Here is a 22,995-nt window from a genome sequence, read left to right on the forward strand (position 1 = left end):
ATAACTAGATATATATGTTCACAATTAACTACTTTAGTCAAACATTCAATATACCCCCTTTGGCTAATCAATTTTCACTGGGTATCCAAAACATTGTGCTCAAGAGCTTTGCGTTAGAAGTTTGAGCTGCACTGCTTGCTATTAGTGCCTCACAAACTGTGCGCTGTTTGCACGTACTTGAAATCGTATAGGAAACTATATTGAACTAAATGTAGCACCTGGGAATCACATGTACATATATCGTATTGCTATTACGTGAATCGCTGACGACTTTCTATTCTAACATCCGCTCGTTCGCTCGCCCGCTTGTCCGCTTGTCCGCTTGGCCAACAGGTAGATAAGTCTTTCGGCGCAGTCACTCAGCCAACAAACGTTATCTGCACATTTGGCTACTTTTCTTATCAGAGGCGTATAAGGCGTTTACAGTTCAGCAAGCACTGCGCCCAAGTTGCATAATGCAGCTGTCGCTTATATAACAAGCGTTACGCTGCAAAACAAGGTCAAAAGTTCAAGGACTTTTGCATGCATAGAGGAAAAGCTCGAGAGCTACCTCTCTTTTTAGCTTTCGCTCTCTCGCTCCCTCCCTCTATTATGTTGCCTGTATATGTGTATTTATATGTGGGTGTGTGCGTGTGCGCCTTTATGGACTTCCGTATGTATGTATGTGAGCGACTCTGTGGGTGTGTGCGTCTGACTTTTGTTGATGTTTTGATTGTGTAACAGCTGCTGCGAGCGCCCTGAAGTAGGCAACAATATAGAAGAATACGTTGAAAAATGCTGGAGGAGAGGGTGGGTGTGTGGGTCGGTGGGCGTGTCATATTTATTATCTTAACCATGCGATAATATTTGCAGCCACAAAGTCGCCCATAGGGGCATATTAAGGCTATTATCCAGTTTTGTTTATTGTTTTTAATACTTTCGTCCTCCTGGGAGTGTGTGTGTGTGTGTGCATGTATCTCTTTATTATATATTTATGACAGTATACAAGCGTTACCTTAGGGCTTACTTACCCTAATTAAACATAGTTAAGGGAGTTTGGGTAAATATATATAGGCAACTAGATAACAGTAGGTAAAAAATAGATAAAGAATGGGTTTGCTCTGCACATTAGTAATATACAAATATATATAGTGCGGCTCCCAGATTGATATTCTTTAGAGATTTGCTGTATAGAGAAGAATAATAACTCTAAACTAAATAGTCATTAAATAATATAGAACATATAAAAAAATGTTATTTTTGTTTCCCTTCCTATCTATACGCCGTTTTTGTTTTTTAGTAAGTTTTGAAACGTGGTTTATTGAATTTTATTTAGAATTTTCTTTGATACATTTTCAATGCTACTGTCAAATATTCGTTTGTTTGTTTTGTTTTGCTTTTTTTTTTTTTAATTATTGCATTTTATTTTTATAAATTTTTTAATTGTGGTGTACATATATTTTTATGTTTTTGCTGCTGTAACTTTGCTTAAATGTATGATATTGCATATGCCACAAAAATTGCTGTCGTTTTTGTTGCTTTCTCTAAATATTTTATTTAATTGGCTTTTCATAGAACCTTTAAATGTTTTTTTTTTTTGTTAAGATTTTTTTTTTTTTTTTGTAATTTTTACAACTTAAAAAGCTTGCAAATAAAAGTATACACTTAAAAAAAAGTTTTTTTCGTTTAGTTTTTGACATAAAATTAAGCATAGATAATTAGTTTTCTCATTTTCATTATGTGCACATTTTTCTCAGTTGTTGTTGCTGTTGCTTAAACACTTCATTATCTGTTCTTACTGCTCTTCTTGCTGTTTAATTTCTGTTTTTACTTTCGCTAGGCTAACATATTTTGCATATTTTCAATATAAACTCCAAACGAGCAACTGTTTTTTTTTCTTGTTACCATTTGTCTTCTCTTTCTACTTGTTGTTCTTAAACATTTGTTTGTTGTTTGTTTATTTTGTTGTTAACCTTTGGTTGGTCGCATATGTTTCGCATTGGCTTTTGTGTACTCTATAAACTCTCATCTTCTTCTTCTGCTTCATACTGTTTCCCCTACTCTGTTGTTGTTTGTGTGTTTTGTGTTGTTGGATTTGTTTTTGTTGTTTTTTATCACAGCTTTCTTCTATACACTTTTGCGCTTATGTTATTTGTTATTTATTTCTTATTTAAGCATAACTTGCATATATATAAATTTGTTGTTGTTCTTAATGCACTGGCTGTTGCTTGTTGTTGTTGTTGTTTGTCTTAGTGCTCCCCATTACATTTGCTCTAATACATACGTTAGCTTAGTGTTGTGTGTGTGTGTGTGTGTGTGCGTGTGAGTGGAATGATTTACAAAAAGTTGTTTTAAATACAATAAATGGCATATAAAATATATATATATATATATACTTATTTTGTTTTTCTCCTCATTTCGAGTGTTCGTTTTTTGTATAGAAAAAGAAACATTACTCATACGCAGCGTTTTTGGAAGTGTTTTTGCTTTTTGAATGAATTGTAATACTTTTGCATTGGATTGTTCAAACAATAAGGTCGGAGCTACAATTATTCACTTTTGTTAAAGATCATACATAGGTAGATATATAGATATATAGTTATATATGTGTATATATATTCATGTGTTTCATCTTTGGTGCACTTCTGGCTGTTGTTTGTTGTTCTTGTTGTTGGAAGCAGCATGACACGTTTATCACATTTAGTTGTTGTTGTTTGTTGTTGGTATGTACTAGGCTTAACTAAATTACATTGTGTTGTACATACACAAATACATATACATACACATACACACACACACATATAGACGATTGCTTAAGGTTCTGTTCACTTTACAAATTAATATTCGCTATTGATAACAAAAATACATGCATAGTTCCATTTAGCTTTAGTTATTTATATATACACCTGGTTGGATAGTGTAAAAGTGTGTTCCTTTGTTGTTGTTGTTTTTTTGTTTCATTCATTGAGATCGCATTTTGTTGTTGCTGCTGCTGATGCTGCTGCTGCTGCATGTTTGCCAGTTGATCAAATTGATAGTTCATTGATCAAACAATTGCCACAGAGCCAAGTCAAGTCGAGCTGAGCCTTTGTTCAGTCTTTCGTTTATTTACTTTTTTGTTTTTGTTTTATATTAAATTTGAGCAATGTTATTTGTGAGTTGTTCGCTTAAATGCTCAAGTGATCTTCAGGTACCATTTACATATATATATATATACATTTACACATACATATATACATGATTTGCCTAGCTGCTCAGCTGCTGTGCACCTGTTGGGCAATTGTCTTGGCAAACATTTGAACTAACATTTCTTGTTTGTTGTTGTTTTTCTTTTTCTTTTTGTTTTGTTTTGTGCAAACATAAGTAAACTATATATAGTAGTTGTTATTGTATAAATGAATGCCTGTTGCTACGAAAATACAAAATACTTAAGTGTTGCGATTGATTGCATTTTGGGTTTTACGCGATTTCAATTCAATTCTGGCTAACGCATGTCTCTCATTTAACAAGTTTTCTTTACAGCACACGCCCCACCAACTGGACTTTTGCTATATAGATATACATATATATATATGTTGCAGGCGTGCGCTGTTTACAATATGCTTTACATAAGCTGCTAATATCACTTTTTGATAACTACACAAATGGCTCATCTTCTTGTTGATGTTACAATTGTTGTTGCTGTTCTTGTTGTTGTTGTTGTCTTATCACAATGGAGCGCCAAACTTTTTACATTTGATATTCTTTTCATACATTACAAAAGTTAACAATTTTTTTTTTGTTGTTTCGCCAATTGATTGAGCTAACAATTTGACATTGGTCAGTTATTTTTCATTTCATTTTTGGTTTACAAACATTTTCAACACGATTTTTTTGTTTTTGTTTTTTAAATCTTTTTTATATATTTTACTTAGCTAACTAGACAATTTGCTTAACAATTGGTTGTTGTTGCGGCTGTTTGCTGTAACTGGCTTCACTTTTGCTTGCTTGCTTGCATTTTGTTTTTATATTTTGTTTTTTAAATCACAGTTGTTGTTGCTTATAAAATGATGTTCTCTATATATCATCCATTCATTTCCTCACATTTTCTCGTCTGTCCTAACTATCTTACTTGTGTCGCTGTTTGTTGTTCTTCTAACTTTCTAGTATTATAATGTTAACAACAAACTGCCCGTTAGTGTGTGCTTACAATTCGTTTTACATTTTGCATTTTTGAAGTGCTCAAGTCTTTTATATGCCCGTTAACATATTCTTTCATATTTGTTTCCTTTTTTTTTTTTTTTGGGTGTGTGTTGGCCGAACAAAATAATTTGAAATTTTTAAAATTTACTTAGTTTAGCAGACGAAAGACAAAAGTTAAAATAAATTTTGTTAGTTGTACAAAGGCTTGCCAATTATTAAAGTGTTTACGTTATACATATCAAAAATCGTTTGCTTTTTCATTTTTTTTACCTTTACAGAAAAGTCAAGAGCTTTTCCCTGTTTTAAAGTTTTTTTTTTTTTTTTTGCCTACGTAAAAGTTTTTCTAAACGCTACAAATTTCTATGCGCTCGATTTGATCACGTGTCATGTTGTTCTGCTGTTTGTTGTTGTTGGTGCTGATGCTGTTGCTGTTGCATGACGTTGCTTTATTCGATTTTTGGTTGCATTTGATTTTGTGTTGTGCTTCAACGGCTCAGATCCTGACGCATCAATTCATAAACATATTTATCCCTTATATCGTAGTCCACTGGTCCATATGCCTCGTTAGGCAGCTGCTCGGGCTCGACCCGCGTCCATTGCTGACCCAACAACGTGCACATTTCCTGCAAAACATTTCGTAAATGAACTCTGAAAGCTTGATTAGTTATAGACAGCTACTCACCTCGTTGAAAAGAGGTTGAACCGCGTTGTTGGATGGCCAATCGATTTGTGATACTTCGAGACGTTGCAACTGCCGACCGCGCAATCGTGCGATGCCCAGCAAATTGTGCGGATCCATGGTGTAACCGTGGACGATGATCTCCTCGAGCTGTTTGCAGCGCCAGGATAACATGACAAAGGGATCCTGGCGTCTGGTGTGACGCATATTGGAATGCTTGCTCAACGAATCAATGTAGTAGATGCTGCGCAAAGTATCGCTATTATGCACCGACATCCAATCGAGTGCCTCATGATTCATAAACTCACAGAAGAGCATGCGAATGTGAGTGACGGGCATGTGTCGGCGCAGAATGCGCATTTGCAGCTGCTCCACAGCTTCATAGGCATAGACAAGCGTCAGCACCAGCTCAATGCTCGTGAAATGTGTTGAGAAATTTGACCAAGCTGCCTCTGAGACATCGCCATGCTCCTCCTGATCAAGTCCATGCACAACAATGAGTAGCTTACGCAACGGCAACACCTGTATGGTATGCAATAGCTCATCGTTAAGCGTATCGTAGTCCAGGGAGAGCACCTGCAAGGCGGCACATTTTTGAAGCAATGTGGCATCCAGCCCGAGTATGGGATAGTGACTAGGATCATATTTGATGCTGGCCAGTGTTAGCTGCAGTAACTCCTGCGGCTTGCCCATGGTCTTTAGAAAGTCCTGGCCATAATAGGTAAGCGCTTCGATGGCACCCAGATCCAAGATCTGACACGCTTGATTTTTGCGGCTCAAAATCAACTTTAAGGGCTCCACGAAGCATCTGAAAGAGAGGATTATAATGACGTTAGCAACGAATGGGACAGAGCTGATGATCTATGAGATTTCTTACTGTTCGATAGCAACCAGATGTTCACTATGCATATTGCCAGCAGCGACGAGGCCTACATTATCTGTTTGGAAACGTATCGCTCGAATGTTATCACAACGCGCTGCCCTATAACCAAATGAAAGAGAATATTAGAGTGATATTTGAAGTAGAGTTTAGTTGATCACTTACTTGTAGAGCAGCCGACGCATTTTCTGTATGTGAAAGGCATTGTGGAAATCGAAGACAATGACCAGCTCCTTGGCCAGATTGGCCATGCTGCGATGGAAGAACGCCAATTGCTCATCCTTAGCCAAGTCAATGTGAAAGCGAAAGTTTCTAAAGTATCTGCAGACGTGGCGAAAGTTCAAAATAAATTAAGTTAAATAAAACTGTTAACAATATTTCTGTTTCAGCTTGAACCGAGTACGAAAAGTATGCCTACAGAATTATGTTAAACAAATAAATTATAAACAAAAGACTCTACAGTGGGTAAGAAAATGTATGCGTACAGTTGAAATTACTGACTGAACTGAATAAGTATTGAAATAACTTTAAATTATTGTTATTGAATAATCAAAGCAATTTTGTTTAAATAAACTCTGCGAAATTTCTGACTTCATTTAATCACTCTTTTTATTATTATTTTATTTTATACCATAACTTTTCGTACTTGCTGTGTATAATCTGCCTTTGACATTGAAATAGTTCTTGAAATATATATGTATATAATTTTTTTTTTCATTTACTTAACATGCTGTGCGATAACTTTTGTCGATCGCTCTGACAGCAACATCAGCTGTGTGTTTGAGCACATATGTATTTACATACATACATACATATGCTTGTGTGCGTGTATGTTTGCATTGATATAGCAACATTTTCATTGTGCAGCTGTGTGCGTGTGAGTGGGGCAGCGCTTTGTTTTGTTATTACACGTATTAATAAATGCTTTGTTGTCTTTCAAGGATTGCCAGAAGCAAGAAAAAACGAAATAGAAAAACACAGCGCCCCTCCCACTCGCCTCTTGTTTGGCATCTGGGCAAAACAGCTGTGCGTCACCTAGCGAAGCACCAATTTGTTTGTTTGAGACGCAAAAGCGAAAATGCCCACAAACACATAGCCACTCTCACACACATGCATACCTTTATGCTTATATGCATATGCGTATAAGTAAATACCCATATATATATATATATATATATGTATATATGAATACTGTTAGGACTTACCGTCTTTGAAAAAAATGTTGCCTCCATGCCCAACAACAATTGGCCGCAGATATGCGGTCTCGAGTATCGAGATAGTCGAATATTTGATTTAGTGCCACCGCCGGTATTGTATGCCATTGGGGTATATTCATAACTATAACTATATAAGCCCAAATAAATCCGTTTTCTTTACTATTGAATGAAACTTGTTAATTTTACTTTTTTGTGCGACCGAACAGTGCGACGCAACATCGACCAATTAAGATACAGAGCACTGTAATTTATCTCTACACATAACAGGGCGCATTCACTGTTAACTAACATATCTTTAGTATTTTTCTGTTTGTGTATGTGGTATTTCGAGCGTTGCTAGAATACGGTCACATTTCTCGGAATGTGGTAATAAGTTGATATTTTGTTTTGAATAATGTCATTGCTGTTGGGCGCCTGTCGGCGATTTAAATATGGTTACATGCATACGAGATATGCCTCCACAGAAGTGGCAGCAGCAGCTACAGCTGCCGCACAGCTCTCCAATGCCAGCGGCATGGTCGGCTTCTGGCAAACACTATCGAACAGCACGCCGGTGGCCTATGTGCAGGATGCATTGATCCAAATACATGATTATAGTGGCTTACCCTGGTGGTCCGCTATAGTGTTGTCCACATTTCTGTTTCGCAGTGTTGTGACATTACCTTTGACCATTTATCAGCATAGGATCACAGCACGCATAGAAGGCATTGCCCTGGAAATGCCTGCAATAGTAGAGGAGCTGAAAAGAGAGGCGGCGATGGCCAAACAGAAATTCAAATGGAGCGAGAAGCAAACGGCAGTTGTTTACAGGAGATCGGTTTGTAGTTGAATGAGGTGTCAAAGCTTATTGTAACCGTAACTACTTGCAGATCAAGAAACAATGGCAGAAACTCATCATACGAGATAATTGCCATCCCATGAAGACAATCATTGTGTTGTGGGGACAAATACCTTTGTGGATTTGCCAATCGGTCGCCTTGCGCAATTTGGTTTATATGCTGCCCGATCCTACATCGTTGAAGGCACAAATAGCAGCGACGGAGCTAACCATTGGAGGCTTTGGTTGGATTCCCAATCTGACAGTTGTAGATGGATCTTATATACTGCCTGTTGCACTTGGCCTCATCAATTTGGCCATCATAGAGGTCCAGACAATGACGCGTACGCGTCCCCAAACACGGCTGCAAAACATAGCTAATAATGTCTTTAGAGGCTTGAGTGTACTAATGGTGCCCATTGCTTGTACTGTACCCTCAGCCCTTTGCGTCTATTGGGTGGCTTCCAGTTCCTTTGGCTTGGCCCAAAATCTGCTGTTGCTCTCGCCGGAAGTGAGGCGAGCTGTGGGCATTCCCAAGACGCAAACGGAGCTCGAGCAGCCGTACGATCAGCTCTGGCTGAAGATACAAAAGCGGGCCAGAATCTTGGAAGAGGCGCCAGCTGACAAGTCGACAAACAAGTGAGCGCCATTAGACTTATATATTGTATATTGTAAATATATATATTCATTCTGTTAAGTTTGCCTAGTTCGTTTGTTTGTTATGTGTAAGCATAAAGAGTGTGTAAACAAAGCCACGCGACTGCATCATTGTAAATCATTGGATCATCCGTGCAGACTCATCTTGTTCTGTAGAAATAAACTGTGTGAAATTCCCCATAAAAAACATAGAAAAATGTCAACAATTAAGAATGATCTACTTAAGTAGGCATGACTAATAGCTACCCTGTAAACAATTAAAAATGATACAGTTAAGAGAGCATGAGCTGGAGCTACCCTGTGATAGGTTTTTTTCGAGTTGTCAAAGCAGTTAAGACTCTGTAGTCTCAATCAGACAGTTTAATTGCTTTGAGAAATGTAGTTTAAGAAGAGAGAGTATAATTTTATACCTACTCATAAGAAAAGCAGCTGTGCCCAGTTACTTTCTGTACTCCTCCGACCATTAGTCATCTGTTTGCAGGGTAGCAGAAGTGACAGCACAACAAATGATAAGCGCCTATCAAAAGGTCTAGATGATTGCCACCAGAGATAAGACGGCATTCAATTGGATGCAGCACCAGGCAGCATCCCAATTGAAAGATTGCCCGTGCTTCAGTCGAGCTTCGAAGCTCAGCGAAAGAGCAGCTAAAATACAAATAAGTAAATTCGTATCACTTTTCGGGCGAAGCGCTATCAGTGGAAAAAAAAGCATATTTAAAATATATATTATATACATATATATAAACTATATATAGGAAATAAATTGAAGAAATGATTGGGAGAGCTTGGAGCCTGGCTCTGTCGCTTCTCGTCTTGAACGTAAGCAAATATATGCATATATTTCCTAATTGATATGAATTAGTTTGGCCTATTGAATCGGAAGTCTGCTCCATTGATCTATAGTATGTATTATTTCTGAAATTCCCCCCAAATAACATTTTCTTATTGCGTCTTTTTAGCTAGCTGAAACGATTGCTTATCATCAGCCTGGCAGCTATAATGTTGGGCAGTCCGGGTTATCAGCAACGACTCAAGCTCAAGACCAGGTGGCTTGTCCGTCCCATTTTCGAGGATTAAAGCCGTATGAGCACGATTGCCATCGTTTCATTAACTGTGCCGAGGGTCGTCCTGTTATACAAACCTGCGGACCGGGCACGGCATTTAATGCCCTCATACAAACATGTGATCACCAGAGTCAAGTGTCCTGCGAGGGCCAGCCTGGTCGTTCGTCGCGACTGCTGGAGCGTCCTTCAGAGCCGCGATGTGAACCTGGCTTCAGGGGGCTGCAGCCACACCCCAGCGATTGCACGAAGTTTCTCAACTGCGACAACGGACAGACTTTTATTCAGAGCTGTGGGCCTGGCACGGCATTTAGTCCAACTCAGCTGGTCTGCGACTACAAGTACAAAGTGAATTGTGGAGCAGCATCAGGCCAAGGTGAGTTCGAGCTTTAGTTTCGAAAGAGCGTTCCCCAACTAACACAAGCCCAGGTGAAGTGAAAGGTACCTCGGTTGGCCTTGAGTGTCCACCAGGTGTTCGCGATCCAGTTCCCTATCCCAACGACCAATCAAAGTACATCATATGTGAAACAGGTGTGCATCCACGATTGGAGCAGTGCCTGCCAGGTTGGGTATTCAATGCCCATAGCTTGAGCTGTTCTGTGAGTGGGGCTTCCTCTGCCTCTGCCGATTATTCTTGTAAGTTGAAGTCCACGTATAATATATGTTTATGCACGGCTTTGCTTAGTCCATATGCTTCTCATTTGGGGATCCCTTTTCATCTTTTGCTCTTCATACGCTTCCAGCAGCTTGTTTGCTTGTCTTGCCTATAATCCTAATGAATCCTCTCAGCTGCCGTTCAGTTCAGCGGGCTACTTTGCCCGGGAGGCGTCGACGGTCTGTTTGTTCATCCGTTTGATCAAACCAAGTTCCTCAACTGCAAGGCGGGAAAGACTGCTGTTCAGAGTTGCTCTCCTGGTCAGGTGTTTAGCATATCGAACGGATATTGCCAACCCAAGACGCAGCTGTTATACACAGATTATGTGGCTTACTTTGTCTCTCAGATAAGCATCGAATATTGTAAGTTTTCTATAGCTTCATAAGCTCTTCCAAGCTCCAGCGTCTTGTGTCTCTTCAGCTCTGATGCTCACTAGCTGTCCGGCGGGAACGGATGGTGTTCACCTCTATCCGTACGATGCGGGCAAATATATTCGCTGTACAGCAGGAGAGCTTTCAATCATAAGTTGTGGAGAAGACCTAGCTTACAGCTTCATTAAGAGTGCTTGCCGTCCAAGTGGACAAGTGACTCGAGCCGAAAGAGTGAAGTTCTTTTCAGAGCTCAGTTTCCAGGGAGGCAGCTATAGGTATACAGATAGCGAGGCATTTCAATCTGCATTGAAATCGTGTCCAGCTGATCTCCGTGGCAACTACGCCTATCCCTTCCATGCGGGCCATTACGTGCTTTGCCAGAATGGTCTATTACAGGTGGTGTCGTGTCCAGCGGGTTCTGTTTATAGTCTATCTACAAAGAGATGTTCGGCTCGTCAGCAGCTCTCCCCCCACGATTTTCTGGATTATGCTTACATAAACGTTCAACTCTCTAGTAAGATCTAGATCACGTGTGTCCTTGTTCTCGTGATTTTTATTACTTTTTCTCCTTAGCCAACTTTATGCAAGACCTCACAACTGTTACCTGTCCTGCAAATGCCCAGGGTTACTATCTTCATCCTTTTGACTGTACCAAATACATAAGTTGCCGAGATCAGCAGACCTCCATTGAGAGCTGTGAAAGGGGCGAGGTCTTCAGTATCTCTCGTAGACTTTGTGTGGCCAGAGATCAATTAGTAGCTCCCTATGATCGAGTGGAGTTTCTAACGGACACGCAACATGAGTTCAGTCAGGAAAATGTAGCTCATCTGGGTCGCGAGCTCCAAACCAATGGTAATGAAGATGTAGTCTGTCCCCCTGGAGCTAGTGGAGTTCAACCCCATCCACACGACTGCACCAAGTTCCTGAATTGCGCCAATGGGCGGACTTTTATTCAGGACTGTGGACCTGGAACAGCCTTCAGTCCATCTCTATTAGTCTGTGACTTCAAAGATAAGGTGGACTGTAGACAAGGCTACTTGTATACCGGTCAAAGCAGGAAGAATTACGGTGGTGGTGTCACCGGCGTGTTTGAGGGTCATCAAGGTGGGTCATCAATCGGAGCATCTGGTGAATCAACAAGTGGGTCATCAGCCGGACCAAGCTGTCCAAGTGGAGCTCTGGGTTACGTGTTCTATCCTGATGATCCTTCAAAGTATGTTATATGTGGAATTGGGGTGAAACCACGTTTGGAGCAATGTCCACATGGCGAGATATTTGATAGGCACAGCTTGATCTGCACTCCCACTGGAAGTTCTTCGTCTCACACAGATTTCACTTGTAAGTTATAATTTATTCTATATACGAATCGCTTTGCTTAGTTCATACGCTTCTCATTTGGGGTTTCGGTCTCATCTATTGCTCTTCATGCGCTTGCAGTTGCTTGATTCCTTAATTGTCTTGTAATCGTAACGAATCGTCTTAGCTGCTGCCCGACTCAGAGATCTACTCTGTCCAGGAGGTGTCGAGGGTCTGTTTGCTCATCCGTTCGATCAAACCAAGTTCCTCAACTGCAAGGCGGGAAAGATCGCTGTCCAGAGCTGTATTCTTGGCAATGTCTTTAGTATATCAAAGGGATATTGCCAGCCCAAGACGCAGCTGGTATACACAGATTATGTGGCCTACATTGTTTCTCAGATAAGCAACGAATATTGTAAGTGCCATTCCATTCTCAGCGCCTCATATATTCAGAGTATTCCTTCCCTCAGCTCTGATGCTTACTCGTTGTCCGGAGGGCACGGATGGTCATCATCTCTATCCGTACGATGCGAGCAAATATGTTCGCTGTGCTGCGGGGGGTGAGCTCTCTATCCAAAATTGTGGAGAGAGCATGGCTTATAGCTTTATTCAACGCGCTTGTCGTCCAAGCGGTCAATTAACACGAGCCGAAAGGGTAAAGTTCTTTTCAGAGCAAAGCTTACAGGAGGGAAGTTATAGCTACACAGATAGTCAGGCATTTCAATCTGCATTGAAATCGTGTCCAGTCAACCTTCGCGGCAACTACGCCTATCCCTTCCATGCGGGCCACTACGTGCTTTGCCAGAATGGTTTACTGCAGGTTGAGTCCTGTCCAGCGGGCTCTGTTTACAGTCTATCTACAAAGAGATGCTCGGCTCGCCAGCAGCTCTCCTCTCATGATTTCCTGGATTACGCTTATATAAGTGGTCAGCTTTCTAGTAAGAACTATGAGATTATTTTTTGGCTTCTATGCAATCCTCATTGGTATTCCCTTCATAGCTAACTTTATGCAAGACCTCACAACTGTTACGTGTCCCGCAAATGCTCAGGGTTACTATCTTCATCCCTTTGACTGCACCAAGTACTTGAACTGTCGCGATCAACAGACTTCCATTGAGAGCTGTGACAAGGGCGAGGTCTTCAGTATTTCTCGAAGACTTTGTGTGGCCCGGGATCAATTGGTAGCTCCATATGATCGAGTGGACTATCTGACAGAGACACAGCATGAGTTTTACCAAGGCAATCAAATAAATCAAGAGGATCGCGAATTGCAAACTGATGAACAGACTGGCCATGGTAATGAATACATTTTCTGTCCGCCTGGAGCTAGTGGAGTTCGGGCGCATCCGTATGACTGCACTAAATTCCTAAACTGCGCCAATGGACAGACATTTATTCAGAGCTGTGAACCTGGAAAAGCGCTTAATGCAGTAAACGGAGTTTGTGATTTTATTGAAAAAGTGGATTGTTCGGGCAGAACTAAGGAAACGCTGCCCCCATCTAACATCATTTACAATCCAAATGCTATTTCTGACACTGCGGACTCGTATCGTTTGGTCTGTCCCGATCAGGTCTATGGTCTTTTTGCACATCCCTTTGATGCTCGGAGCTATATATACTGCTCGGAGGGTCACACAGTTGTCAGACAGTGTCCGGCTAGTGAGGTGTTTAGTCTCTCGCGTAGCTATTGCTTGCAAGGAGAGCTTGTGCCTGTTACGGATCGTGTGGCCTTTAACTATGCAGAAGAGCATTTGGAATGTGAGTTCGGTGATTTGGGGAATAACTTAAAGAAGTCTGCTGATAATCTTCTTCCCCTAGCAGTTGTTAGCTGTCCGCATGGTGCTGTGGGCAATTACGCTTATCCCTTCGACTGCACTAAGTACTTGAGCTGTGGAGAGGGCTTGACGCGTTTGCAGAGTTGCCCCGATGGCCTACATTTCAGCCTATCTCTTCGTCGCTGCCAGCCTGTGGAGCAAGTGCAGCGCTCTGATCGCGTTTACTTGCTGAACGAACTGCGCATATTCTACGAATGGTGGCAGCAGATGCATCGTCTGAGCAGAAGCACTACGATAAATTGTCCCTATGGTTTGATCGGAAAATATCAGCATCCAACAGAGCCGAACAAATATATCAACTGCGCATCTCACAGTGCACAGGCGTTCATTTATAGTTGCCCTGTGGGTCAGGTATTCAGTGTGTCACACCGTTTGTGTGTGCCAGACAGTCAGGTGCCCGAGTACGATCGCTGTAGCTACCATCAGGACACCTCCAGTTGGATAGATCTGCGCTATGGTTACTAACAATCAGTTACTCCAAATCTCTTATTTACAAAATTATAATTATAAACCTTAACTCTTACAGACAATCGTGAGTCGAAGGCCTATGTGCAGCCCAGTCATGGACCTGCTGATCAATTTGCCCGTGGATCGGGAGTTAAGACAACTGTTACGGCCAGTGGCAATCGCTGGAGTAATATGAATATGGATCGCCCAGCAGGCATAGGCTTTGGCCAGCCTCAGTCGAATGGCTGGTCGGGCCAAGGCAGCTTCTATCAGCAACAGGCGCCCGCACAGAGCGTGCTCTATGTGGAGGGTTCATTGCTGCCCAATCGTAATTATCCACCAACTACTCCAAATGCCATCTATAAAGCACCACTTGCGCCCATGTCGCCCAACACAGGCAATGTAGAGGCAGTTGCTCCATCGCCACGACAGAATTTCAGTCGCTCGCATTGGCCACATAGACCCTACAATCCTACTCTACGTGGACAGCGACCTCTAGATCTAGATGACTATCAACCGGAGCCGGATCAGCTACCTAGTGAAACGCGTCGCGATCAATTCCATTCTCTTCTACCCACTCTACTCTCCAATCACAATCCCACTCCTCATGTCCACTTACGACCCAGTCCAATAGCGGGTCAGCGACCCTTAGACCTTGAGTACGAGCCCGATGAACAAGACAGAGCGCCTGCTAATTCGTTCCTCCCGTCAAATCAAAGTCCTTCTCATGGCCCACGCCATCCGGTGGCCGATGAATCAAATTTATTTGGTGGCCTGCAACCGCCTACTCCTCCACCTCATGCCCCTGGCTTTAAGCCAATTTATTTACGGCCAAACAGCACATCAGGCCAACGACGCTTAGACCTTGATTATAATCCAACTCCAAGTCAGCCTTCTACTGGCTTTAATCCCAGTCACCTACATCCGATCTCGCATGCTCCGGCTTTACCAGGACAGCGACCAGTAGATCTAGACTATGTACCCGATTCGGATTCGGATACTGAAACAACTGTTGATCAATCGAATCCTACTTATCCCGAAGCTCCTGCTCGAGTCCCTACTGTGCCTGCCAACCACAGTCCCACTTATCGTGGCCAGCCCCAGCCTGAGGATGATGAATCGAATCTCTATGGCGGCTTGCAGCCACCCACACGACCCAACTTACCAGAGTCCACAACAATTCCTACCACTAGCACGACTCGTTCGAATTTGCGCACGTTCCCTATTTACCCACCTGTGCTCAATGCCACGCCTGTCCTTCATCCACACTATAGTCCATCCTATGCGGGTGTGGCGCACTCACATAATACCTCCTGGCAGAAGGTACCACCGCCTAACCAAGTGCCCGATCTTTTCAATGATCAGGATGAGTATGACGATGCAGATTATGGTGATGAGACAATTACCACCACTGAGCGAAGTGCTTTAAAGCCACCTCCGTTTAGCCACAATTTCTACAATCCAACACAAAGTGCTGCGGTAGCGCCACCCTCCAAGGATGCTCTTAACGAAGCGCTGCGCTTGATGCTACGCCCCTATTTCAATCATAGTGGGAATGTTAAAGCAGATTCAGTCCATCTCGCTGAAGCGGCCATAGCTTCGGCTATTGTCAAACCTCCGATTAGCACCACGACCCAAAAAACTACCCCTGGGGTTAGACATACGCCCGACGATGACGTTGAAATGATTGTGGCTGGCGAGCAGGCGAGCCTGGACATTGACTCTGACGATCCCTCTGTTGTTCCAGATGCTGGTGAAACGGCGCGCACTGAACAGACCATAAATCCCACTACTTACGCATCCCGCTACGACACCACTGACTTTCAACGTGGCACGCGACGAGTGGACATCAACGACAGCAGTACAAATGCAAATCTGAATCCAAATCCTCAATCAAATACGAACAATTGGCATAGTCGTGAATTCCATAGGCGCCATCCAAATATGCCAGATCCTTTCGAGAAACCGCAACACCATCACCACCACCCACACCACCACCATCACGGTCCTCATCCCCACCAGCACAGCCCCTCCTACCATGCCAGACATCCCAATTTACCCAATCCTTTCAATCCCATCAACGAGGAGCATAAGTCTACGACCAAAACAAAGTTTGAGTCCGACCCTAACACGGAGTTTGAAGTAGGGGACTTTCTGCCTAATCCAAATGCAGAAGCCACCACAACATCTGAAATTAACTTGCGTACCGGATTTTCTGACGAACCCTGCGAGTTTCACTGCGGTGGGGGCAAGTGTGTAAAACAATCAGAGGTCTGCGACGGAGTCAATAACTGTGGCAATCGAAGGGATGAGAGCCAGTGCGAGCATCTAGGGTACCAGGTGCGATTGACAGGTGGTGAAAGTCCACATATGGGACGCATTGAAGTCAAAGGTGAGTAGGACTGAAAAATAGCTGAGAAACAATTCCCCACATCTAAATATTCAACCATAGGGTATTTTCTAATGTATTTAAATATTCAATCGCAAAAGATTTCTCTCAAAATTTAGCCAAGAATGAAACCACAAGGGATATTAAATCTAGCCAAGTATTAAACCGCAATTCAATTGTATAAATGTAGCAAAGAATCCAACCACAAGGGATATCCTTACAGCAAGCAAAGTATTTAATCACAAGGAATTTGTGAATAATTTTAAATAAGCCAAGTATTCCACCACAAGGTTGATCCCAAATTTGTCCATAGCCCTAGCCAAGTATGGCACCATTTGAATTATGCCAAAGCCATGTCAGGTATTCAATCAGGTTTTTATTACAGTAAATGGTCAATGGGGCTACGTTTGCGATGATAAATTTGGTCTACCCGATGCGGATGTCGTTTGCCGTGAGTTGGGCTACAAGATGGGCGCTTCGGAGGTGCGTGGCAATTCATATTACGAGCCCACCGAGCGCAACTTCAACTATGTGATGGATAAGCTCGAGTGTCGGGGCAATGAGACGAAGTTGAAGGATTGCGATTTTATGGGCTGGGGCGTGCACAACTGTGCCGTTGACGAGGTGGCGGGCGTGGTCTGTAAAGTGCCCGTGCTAAAGTGTCCCAATAATTCGTGGCTCTGCGAGGCCTCCAAGGAGTGCATACCCCCTGCCTTTGTCTGCGACAATACGGTCGACTGTGCGGACAAGTCGGATGAGAGTGATGCTGTTTGTAAGGTAAATAGAGCTCATCTGAGACTGATAGTTTTGGTATAATTCATTGGCTCTTTACAGGCACCCATTGAGTACCGTTTGGAGGGTGGGCGCAGCTCGCTTGAAGGTCGCTTGGAGGTAAAGTACCACGGCGTCTGGGGCAGCGTTTGCGATGATGATTTCAATGTGCGGGCAGCGCAGGTGGCTTGCAATAGCCTGGGCTACTATGGAGAAGCAGTAAGTGGAAGGCAACCCCACTAGAGTTACATTAACTCCATACCTGACCGCTCTCTCTCTCTCTCTCTCTCTCTCTCTCTCTCTCTCTCTCTCTCTCTCTCTCTCTCTCCCTCTCCTAGAAAATCGAGAAGAACATATTCGGCCCAGGCAGCGGACCCATCTGGCTCGATCAAGTGATGTGCCTGGGCAACGAGACGAGCATCGACCTGTGCCGCCACTGGAACTGGGGCGAACACCATTGCAATCATACGGAGGATGTGAGTCTGCGCTGCACTGCGGGCCCGCCGCCGAGACAGGCACGTCAACGCCTTCGTCTGCAAGCATTAAGTAAGGATAAGTCCGCCGGTTCGGCTAGCAACATTAGCCTATCGGATATCGGGCTCTGGGAGAGATCGAGCAAGGCGCTGCGCACACCAAGACGTTGCGGCATCTTCAAGGACGATCTGTTCGATGAGTTCCTGCATCCCGAGCAGCGTGTGGTCCAGGGCAATGTGGCACGTCGCGGCCGTCATCCGTGGCAGGCGACGATAAGGACACGTGGGCGTGGCGGCATCTCCAGCCACTGGTGTGGTGCCGTGGTCATCTCCAAGAGGCATTTGCTAACAGCCGCCCATTGCGTCTACGGACATCCGAAGGGCGCGTACTTTGTGCGCGTGGGCGATCACTACGCTAACATAGCGGAACACTCGGAGGTGGACTCGTTCATAGAGACCTGGTATACACACGAACAGTTCCGCCAGCCCACCCACATGAACAACGACATTGCTCTGGTGGTACTCAAGACACCATTGAAATTCAACGATTACGTGCAGCCCATTTGCCTGCCAGAGCGTGGTGCTCCTTTGCTCGAGAATCGCACCTGCACCATCTCTGGCTGGGGCTCCATTAAATCGGGCGTGTCCAGTGAGTAGCTCGCTCTATCTCTTTCCCCCTTCGTTAGGGTATTAATCGATCCTGTTATCTTGCAGCTCCTTCTCAAGAACTGAGAGCTGCGCAGTTGCCCATTTTGCCGGATACGACGTGCAAGCAAATGAATGTCTATGGCGATGCTATGACGGAGGGTAAGTGATGGAGTGACTGAGCGAATGATGGAATGAATGACTTGTTGATAACCGACATTTTAATCTATTTAGGCATGTTCTGCGCCGGCTCCATGGACGCAAGTGTCGACGCCTGCGAGGGTGACTCTGGCGGTCCACTTGTCTGCTCTGATGAGGGTAAATCCATAGTGAGTTGAGATCAGTGTAGTTCGTTAGTAATCCAATTTTCTTTCTAGATGGCGAAACACTGTATGGCATCATATCTTGGGGTCAGCACTGCGGCTATCAGAATCGTCCCGGTGTCTATGTGCGCGTCTGTCACTATGTGGACTGGATCTACGAGAAGATCAACCAAAGCTTGCGGCGCTTGAAGTAGCCCCGGACTAAACTTTCTAAAATAAAGCTAATTATTTTTATGGCAACACCTTAAAATAGGCAATGGAAATTGTCTTGTAAAGGGGTCGACAAGGGCACGCACGTAGGCTAAGCACACATAATCAATGCTAATAAAACGCACAACAACACGATAATAACAATAATAAAGATGCTCAGCAAATTTAATTCACATGTCGACTCATTCCACACGCTTTACAGCTCCCTTCCAATCTACGCTTTACATTCATTGCCAGCCTTAAGCTGCTCTCTCTCTGTCTCTTTCTATATATTCACTCGGTTTTGTGGCTCAGCCAATTGAACGATCACACACACTCTCACACGAACACATATAAACGTACTCTCAATTGTCAAAAGCTGTCGTTGACAAAAGGGGTTCCAGGGGCTTGGCTCGTTCGCATTGTGCGGGTGCGAGTGATGCGCATTAAAAGCTCGACAATTAACTTAATTAACTAATGATCAACGCGAGCTACGCAGCGTACTGAACGAAAGAGTGCAATTGCTCTAATATGTGCATTTCACTCACACTCCTGCCCCGCCAACTCTCATCACTCGCCTCGCGCTCAGACTCTCGCTCTCTTCTGTTTGGAATGGACGACATTCCAGGCAGCCTCTCTTCGCTAACGGCGATTTACTGGCAGTTGTGAGTGGCATTTCATAAAGCGCAGTCGTCGTTTGTTCTTTCTCTCCTTTCGCGGCTCAGTCTTACGCTTATCACACACACGCAAACATACAGTGCAATGTTATTGAAATCTTTTGCATTGTGTGTGATATTTGGCATTTGCTGGTCGCACAGCGTTGCCAATAATTTGGATCACTATGTTTACGGATCATTGGATGGCAGCACAAGCACAGAACGCATCAATGCAGCCGTGCGTTGCGTTAACGTTAAGCCACAAAGCTCAGTGGATCTGCAGCAGGTGAGCGGGATTAGAGCAGGAGAGAGAGAGTGAAATTCAAGATTCTGCAAAATGGGCGCTGGTTCAGTTCAGGGCTGGAAATGAACAAACTGAACTTGAATATGCAAATCGTTAATCTGTAGATAATTAAATAATAGTATATATAAGTAAAATAAGTTAGTATTTATTTGAATTAAGTATATGCTATCTGATATTTATTTTATATAAAATAATGAAATTATTAAGGTATATATTATAGCATAATATTTGCTCAACTATATAAAAGACATCAGAAAAATGTCATAATGAATCTAATTAGATTATAATTTCTTGAACTTCTTTCATAATTATTGACTTGATGTTGATTCAAAATAACAAATTGTATTGAATAACTCGTTCGAACTCTTTTCGTTGTTTTGGTAATCCAATTAGGGCTGATTTGTGCTAATTAACCCTTTTGACTATGTAGGGCATAAGTCAACTTTGTTTGCTGAGTGCTGTCCAGACGGTTTGTCTGTCAGGCAGTGGGTGACTCGCTTAGTCAGCGTTTCGTTGCCACTGTTCCAATCCCACTGTCCCACTGTCCGCATGCGGGCTGCTAATTGACAAGACTCGCATATGTATTTACATGGATATATACATACATACATGTGTGTGTGTGTGTGTGTATGCATGTGTGACATAGTTTATTGATTAAAATTAAATTATTGTAAAATTTGTTGACACACACAAATTAAAATGTCAACAGCCAATATGAAAGAGTTGCAAATGAATCGAAAAAAACATATACCATATTTACAATTCCATTGCAGATAATGGGCCTTTGGTACGGCAGCGAAATCATAATGCACAGTCAAGATTTTCCAGGCGTGTACGAGTATGATTCATGCGTCATCATCCATCTGACCGATGTTACTGATCAAGTGAGTTCGAATATTTTGTTTACAGTTCGCATATTTATTTACCCTTTCCTACAGGTGCAAGCCAGCTACAATAACAACAATTATGGCTACACTGGCTACTACAACAATCGACAACAAATGCAGAACAACTATCGCACCCTGACTAGCACGCCCACATATCAGGAGCACGACAACGAATATAACCGTCGGGCGCAGCAGCAGAACATGAGGTATCTGCGTCTCGTGTGGAGCGAGCGAGACAACAATCTGGAGTACACATTCAACTACACGGCAAATGCGCCGAATGTCTGGTCGAATATTGGCGATCAGCGCGGCAGTCTGGCCACACTGAACTCGTACACCCAGTTCACAGGCACAGTGCAGGTGGGCAAGGCGGTCAACGACCACCTGGTGTTGACCTTCTGCGGCAACGACGTTAAGAGCTCCATATACACCGTGGTGCTCACACGCAACCGTTTGGGTCTCAGCAATGAGGTGAGTCCTAGTCTTTAGACATGGATGCTCTGGAGATGGAGTTAAGTTTGGTCTATACTTTATATATTAATGGAAACAGCTTTGTCTCTATGAATAGAGTATTTTACAGTTCTTACTCCTAGCCATAACTTACATCTATATTGCTCTCTCTCTCTTCCCTTCGCTCTGTCTCTATCTCTTGCTATTTGCCTTTCTCTCTCTAGGAGCTGCGCAGCGTCCACAACATGCTCTCTCGCCGTGGCCTCAACACGGAGACCATTCGCAAGGTCTGCAGTGGCTCGGCTCGCCTGATCGTTGGTCTGCCGGCGCTGTTGCTGCTGCTGCTGTTGCCGCTGTTGGCCGGCAGGGGGCGTTGCCATTGAGTGGGATCGTCTGGTGCACAGGAACCGCATTCCAGCCATACTCTATGTTAATTTATGCCTAATCGACTTACTTAAGCCACATGGAATACAGTCACAGCTCGATTAACCAATTCTCTCTAGTTTCGATGCCTTAATTGCTCTTGTCTTGTTCCAATTAAACTCAATTAGTTAGCTAACTAACCGCTTGGCCTACCCTCTGCCCTTGTCTGCTCTGCTCTGCTCTCTGAACGTCGCGACGTCTAACTGTGTGTGGGCGTTAAATGTGCTTTTAATTCAATTATCAAATCGTTACAAACATTGTTTTCTTCTAACTTTTGATTCCCACGCCACGGCCGCAAAGTAGGCAACGAAAGTTTTAATAAAAGCAACTGTTCCCGCTTTATAGATAGGAATTCACTGTGAGATAGTGCATCTGTAAGTCGCATATGTCCGCTTTAGCTGCGTCGCTTAGCTGATAAGTTGGAGCAGTCAAGTATGTTTACGGGGGTAGTCTGAAAAGTTGAGCATATACGAGGGTAGTCTCAAACATTTACCATATAACAAAAAGTATATCTATATATATATATATATTTATGTATTTTATATAATAAAAAAATAAACCATTAATTTCTCTTCAATTTTTTGCTGTTTTTGGTTCATTATATATTATAAATTTTATATTATATTTTTTCTTTCTCTCTTATTGTGTTTGTTTCACTAGTGTCTACACTTTTTGCTGGATCTTAAGTAGACATAAATCTCTTAAGAGTTTATGCTATTATATCTAGCTGATTTCCATAATGCCTAAAGAAAGAAAATAAGGTAGGCTAACTAAGAGTACAGAGTATCACGTCGTCTGGCATTGGCAACGTCTAGCATATTGTTTAGATCTTGAAGATATGTATTGGTTTTTACTGGTTTTCAAGATTAAACTTATCAAAATAACCAAAAACCATGCCCTAGTAACAAGCTTTCGCCGTGAAATCTAATCAGAGATGGAAACAATTTTCGGCTTAGAGGTATATGATACATACATATATATTTATACGTATATATATATATATATATGTATATAAACAATATCTTATCGTTAAGCACACGCGTTTAAAGGCTATAGTCTGGCGAGTTTTATACTTGTTTTCGTTAGCTTTCTATTTATAATATTATTTTCTTTCTTTCGCTTTTTTGGGGACTGTTCCGATTCGCTTATCACTTATCGCTCGATTATTGGCAGGTTCATTTTCGGCCAAAGATTCGTAAACAAGCGGCTACCTTCCATGTGGAAAGTTTTTCTTGAATTGATAGGCCCTTGCAGCACCAGGAGACAACGTGTCGACTCTTATCGGCCCAGAGGGCCGACTACTACGAATCGAATGCGAACCCCCTGCGCTCAATGGGATGCCACCCTTGAACTTCGAATGCTTGCCCATTATTATTGTTGTTCACTATTTATTATTTAATTCATTATTA

The 22,995-nt window shown here is 42.7% G+C and overlaps 4 protein-coding genes across 8 annotated transcripts; 3 read left to right on the forward strand and 1 right to left on the reverse strand.

The window, feature by feature from the left end:
* Window positions 1–2,034: 2,034 nt before the first annotated feature.
* On the reverse strand, window positions 2,035–7,187 carry LOC108651690 (uncharacterized). The gene is made up of 5 exons (XM_018101548.3): window positions 6,926–7,187; window positions 5,886–6,041; window positions 5,718–5,822; window positions 4,844–5,648; window positions 2,035–4,784 (listed from the first exon to the last, which is right to left on the reverse strand). Exons 1-5 carry the CDS (start codon window positions 7,054–7,056, stop codon window positions 4,647–4,649), a joined length of 1,335 nt encoding a protein of 444 aa, XP_017957037.1. The 5' UTR covers window positions 7,057–7,187; the 3' UTR covers window positions 2,035–4,646.
* Window positions 7,188–7,260: 73 nt separating this feature from the next.
* LOC108651691 (cytochrome c oxidase assembly protein COX18, mitochondrial) lies at window positions 7,261–8,529 on the forward strand. The gene is made up of 2 exons (XM_018101550.3): window positions 7,261–7,754; window positions 7,807–8,529. The coding sequence occupies exons 1-2, from the start codon at window positions 7,332–7,334 to the stop codon at window positions 8,395–8,397; spliced, it is 1,014 nt and encodes a 337-aa protein (XP_017957039.1). The 5' UTR covers window positions 7,261–7,331; the 3' UTR covers window positions 8,398–8,529.
* A 472-nt stretch (window positions 8,530–9,001) lies between these two features.
* Window positions 9,002–19,056, forward strand: teq (Tequila). Of its 5 annotated transcripts, XM_030383612.2 has the most exons (18): window positions 9,002–9,230; window positions 9,371–9,848; window positions 9,902–10,108; window positions 10,262–10,489; window positions 10,548–11,012; window positions 11,072–11,836; window positions 11,982–12,209; window positions 12,265–12,732; window positions 12,794–13,552; window positions 13,613–14,086; window positions 14,156–14,404; window positions 15,824–16,468; window positions 16,851–17,242; window positions 17,300–17,455; window positions 17,575–18,358; window positions 18,424–18,516; window positions 18,589–18,672; window positions 18,732–19,056. In XM_030383612.2, exons 1-18 carry the CDS (start codon window positions 9,183–9,185, stop codon window positions 18,869–18,871), a joined length of 6,663 nt encoding a protein of 2,220 aa, XP_030239472.1. In that variant the 5' UTR covers window positions 9,002–9,182; the 3' UTR covers window positions 18,872–19,056. The 5 variants fall into 5 exon arrangements, with proteins under 5 accessions (XP_030239472.1, XP_030239469.1, XP_017957044.1 ...); XM_030383609.2 differs by having other exon boundaries at window positions 14,156–16,468; XM_018101555.3 differs by having other exon boundaries at window positions 13,616–14,086; window positions 14,156–16,468.
* Window positions 19,057–19,524: 468 nt separating this feature from the next.
* On the forward strand, window positions 19,525–21,726 carry LOC108651692 (uncharacterized). The gene is made up of 4 exons (XM_018101551.3): window positions 19,525–19,808; window positions 20,600–20,710; window positions 20,765–21,184; window positions 21,388–21,726. Exons 1-4 carry the CDS (start codon window positions 19,629–19,631, stop codon window positions 21,544–21,546), a joined length of 870 nt encoding a protein of 289 aa, XP_017957040.1. The 5' UTR covers window positions 19,525–19,628; the 3' UTR covers window positions 21,547–21,726.
* The last annotated feature ends 1,269 nt before the right edge of the window (window positions 21,727–22,995 follow it).

The sequence above is a fragment of the Drosophila navojoa genome, chromosome 4 (assembly GCF_054131105.1).
Source record: "Drosophila navojoa isolate 15081-1374.11 chromosome 4, UAZ_NAV_1.0, whole genome shotgun sequence".
Lineage (NCBI taxonomy): Eukaryota > Metazoa > Arthropoda > Insecta > Diptera > Drosophilidae > Drosophila > Drosophila navojoa.

Coding starts and splice junctions, on each gene's coding strand:
- LOC108651691 (XM_018101550.3), top strand. CDS start 7,332: ATGTCATTGCTGTTGGGCGCCTGTCGGCGATTTAAATATGGTTACATG. Junction 7,755..7,806: donor CAGTTGTTTACAGGAGATCG/GTTTGTAGTTGA, acceptor AACTACTTGCAG/ATCAAGAAACAATGGCAGAA.
- LOC108651692 (XM_018101551.3), top strand. CDS start 19,629: ATGTTATTGAAATCTTTTGCATTGTGTGTGATATTTGGCATTTGCTGG. Junction 19,809..20,599: donor GCTCAGTGGATCTGCAGCAG/GTGAGCGGGATT, acceptor ATTCCATTGCAG/ATAATGGGCCTTTGGTACGG. Junction 20,711..20,764: donor TGACCGATGTTACTGATCAA/GTGAGTTCGAAT, acceptor CCTTTCCTACAG/GTGCAAGCCAGCTACAATAA.
- teq (XM_030383609.2), top strand. CDS start 9,183: ATGATTGGGAGAGCTTGGAGCCTGGCTCTGTCGCTTCTCGTCTTGAAC. Junction 10,490..10,547: donor TCAGATAAGCATCGAATATT/GTAAGTTTTCTA, acceptor GTGTCTCTTCAG/CTCTGATGCTCACTAGCTGT. Junction 17,456..17,574: donor TGGGCTACTATGGAGAAGCA/GTAAGTGGAAGG, acceptor TCCCTCTCCTAG/AAAATCGAGAAGAACATATT.
- LOC108651690 (XM_018101548.3), bottom strand. CDS start 7,056: ATGAATATACCCCAATGGCATACAATACCGGCGGTGGCACTAAATCAA. Junction 5,649..5,717: donor CATCTGGTTGCTATCGAACA/GTAAGAAATCTC, acceptor CCTCTCTTTCAG/ATGCTTCGTGGAGCCCTTAA. Junction 4,785..4,843: donor TTCAACCTCTTTTCAACGAG/GTGAGTAGCTGT, acceptor AATGTTTTGCAG/GAAATGTGCACGTTGTTGGG.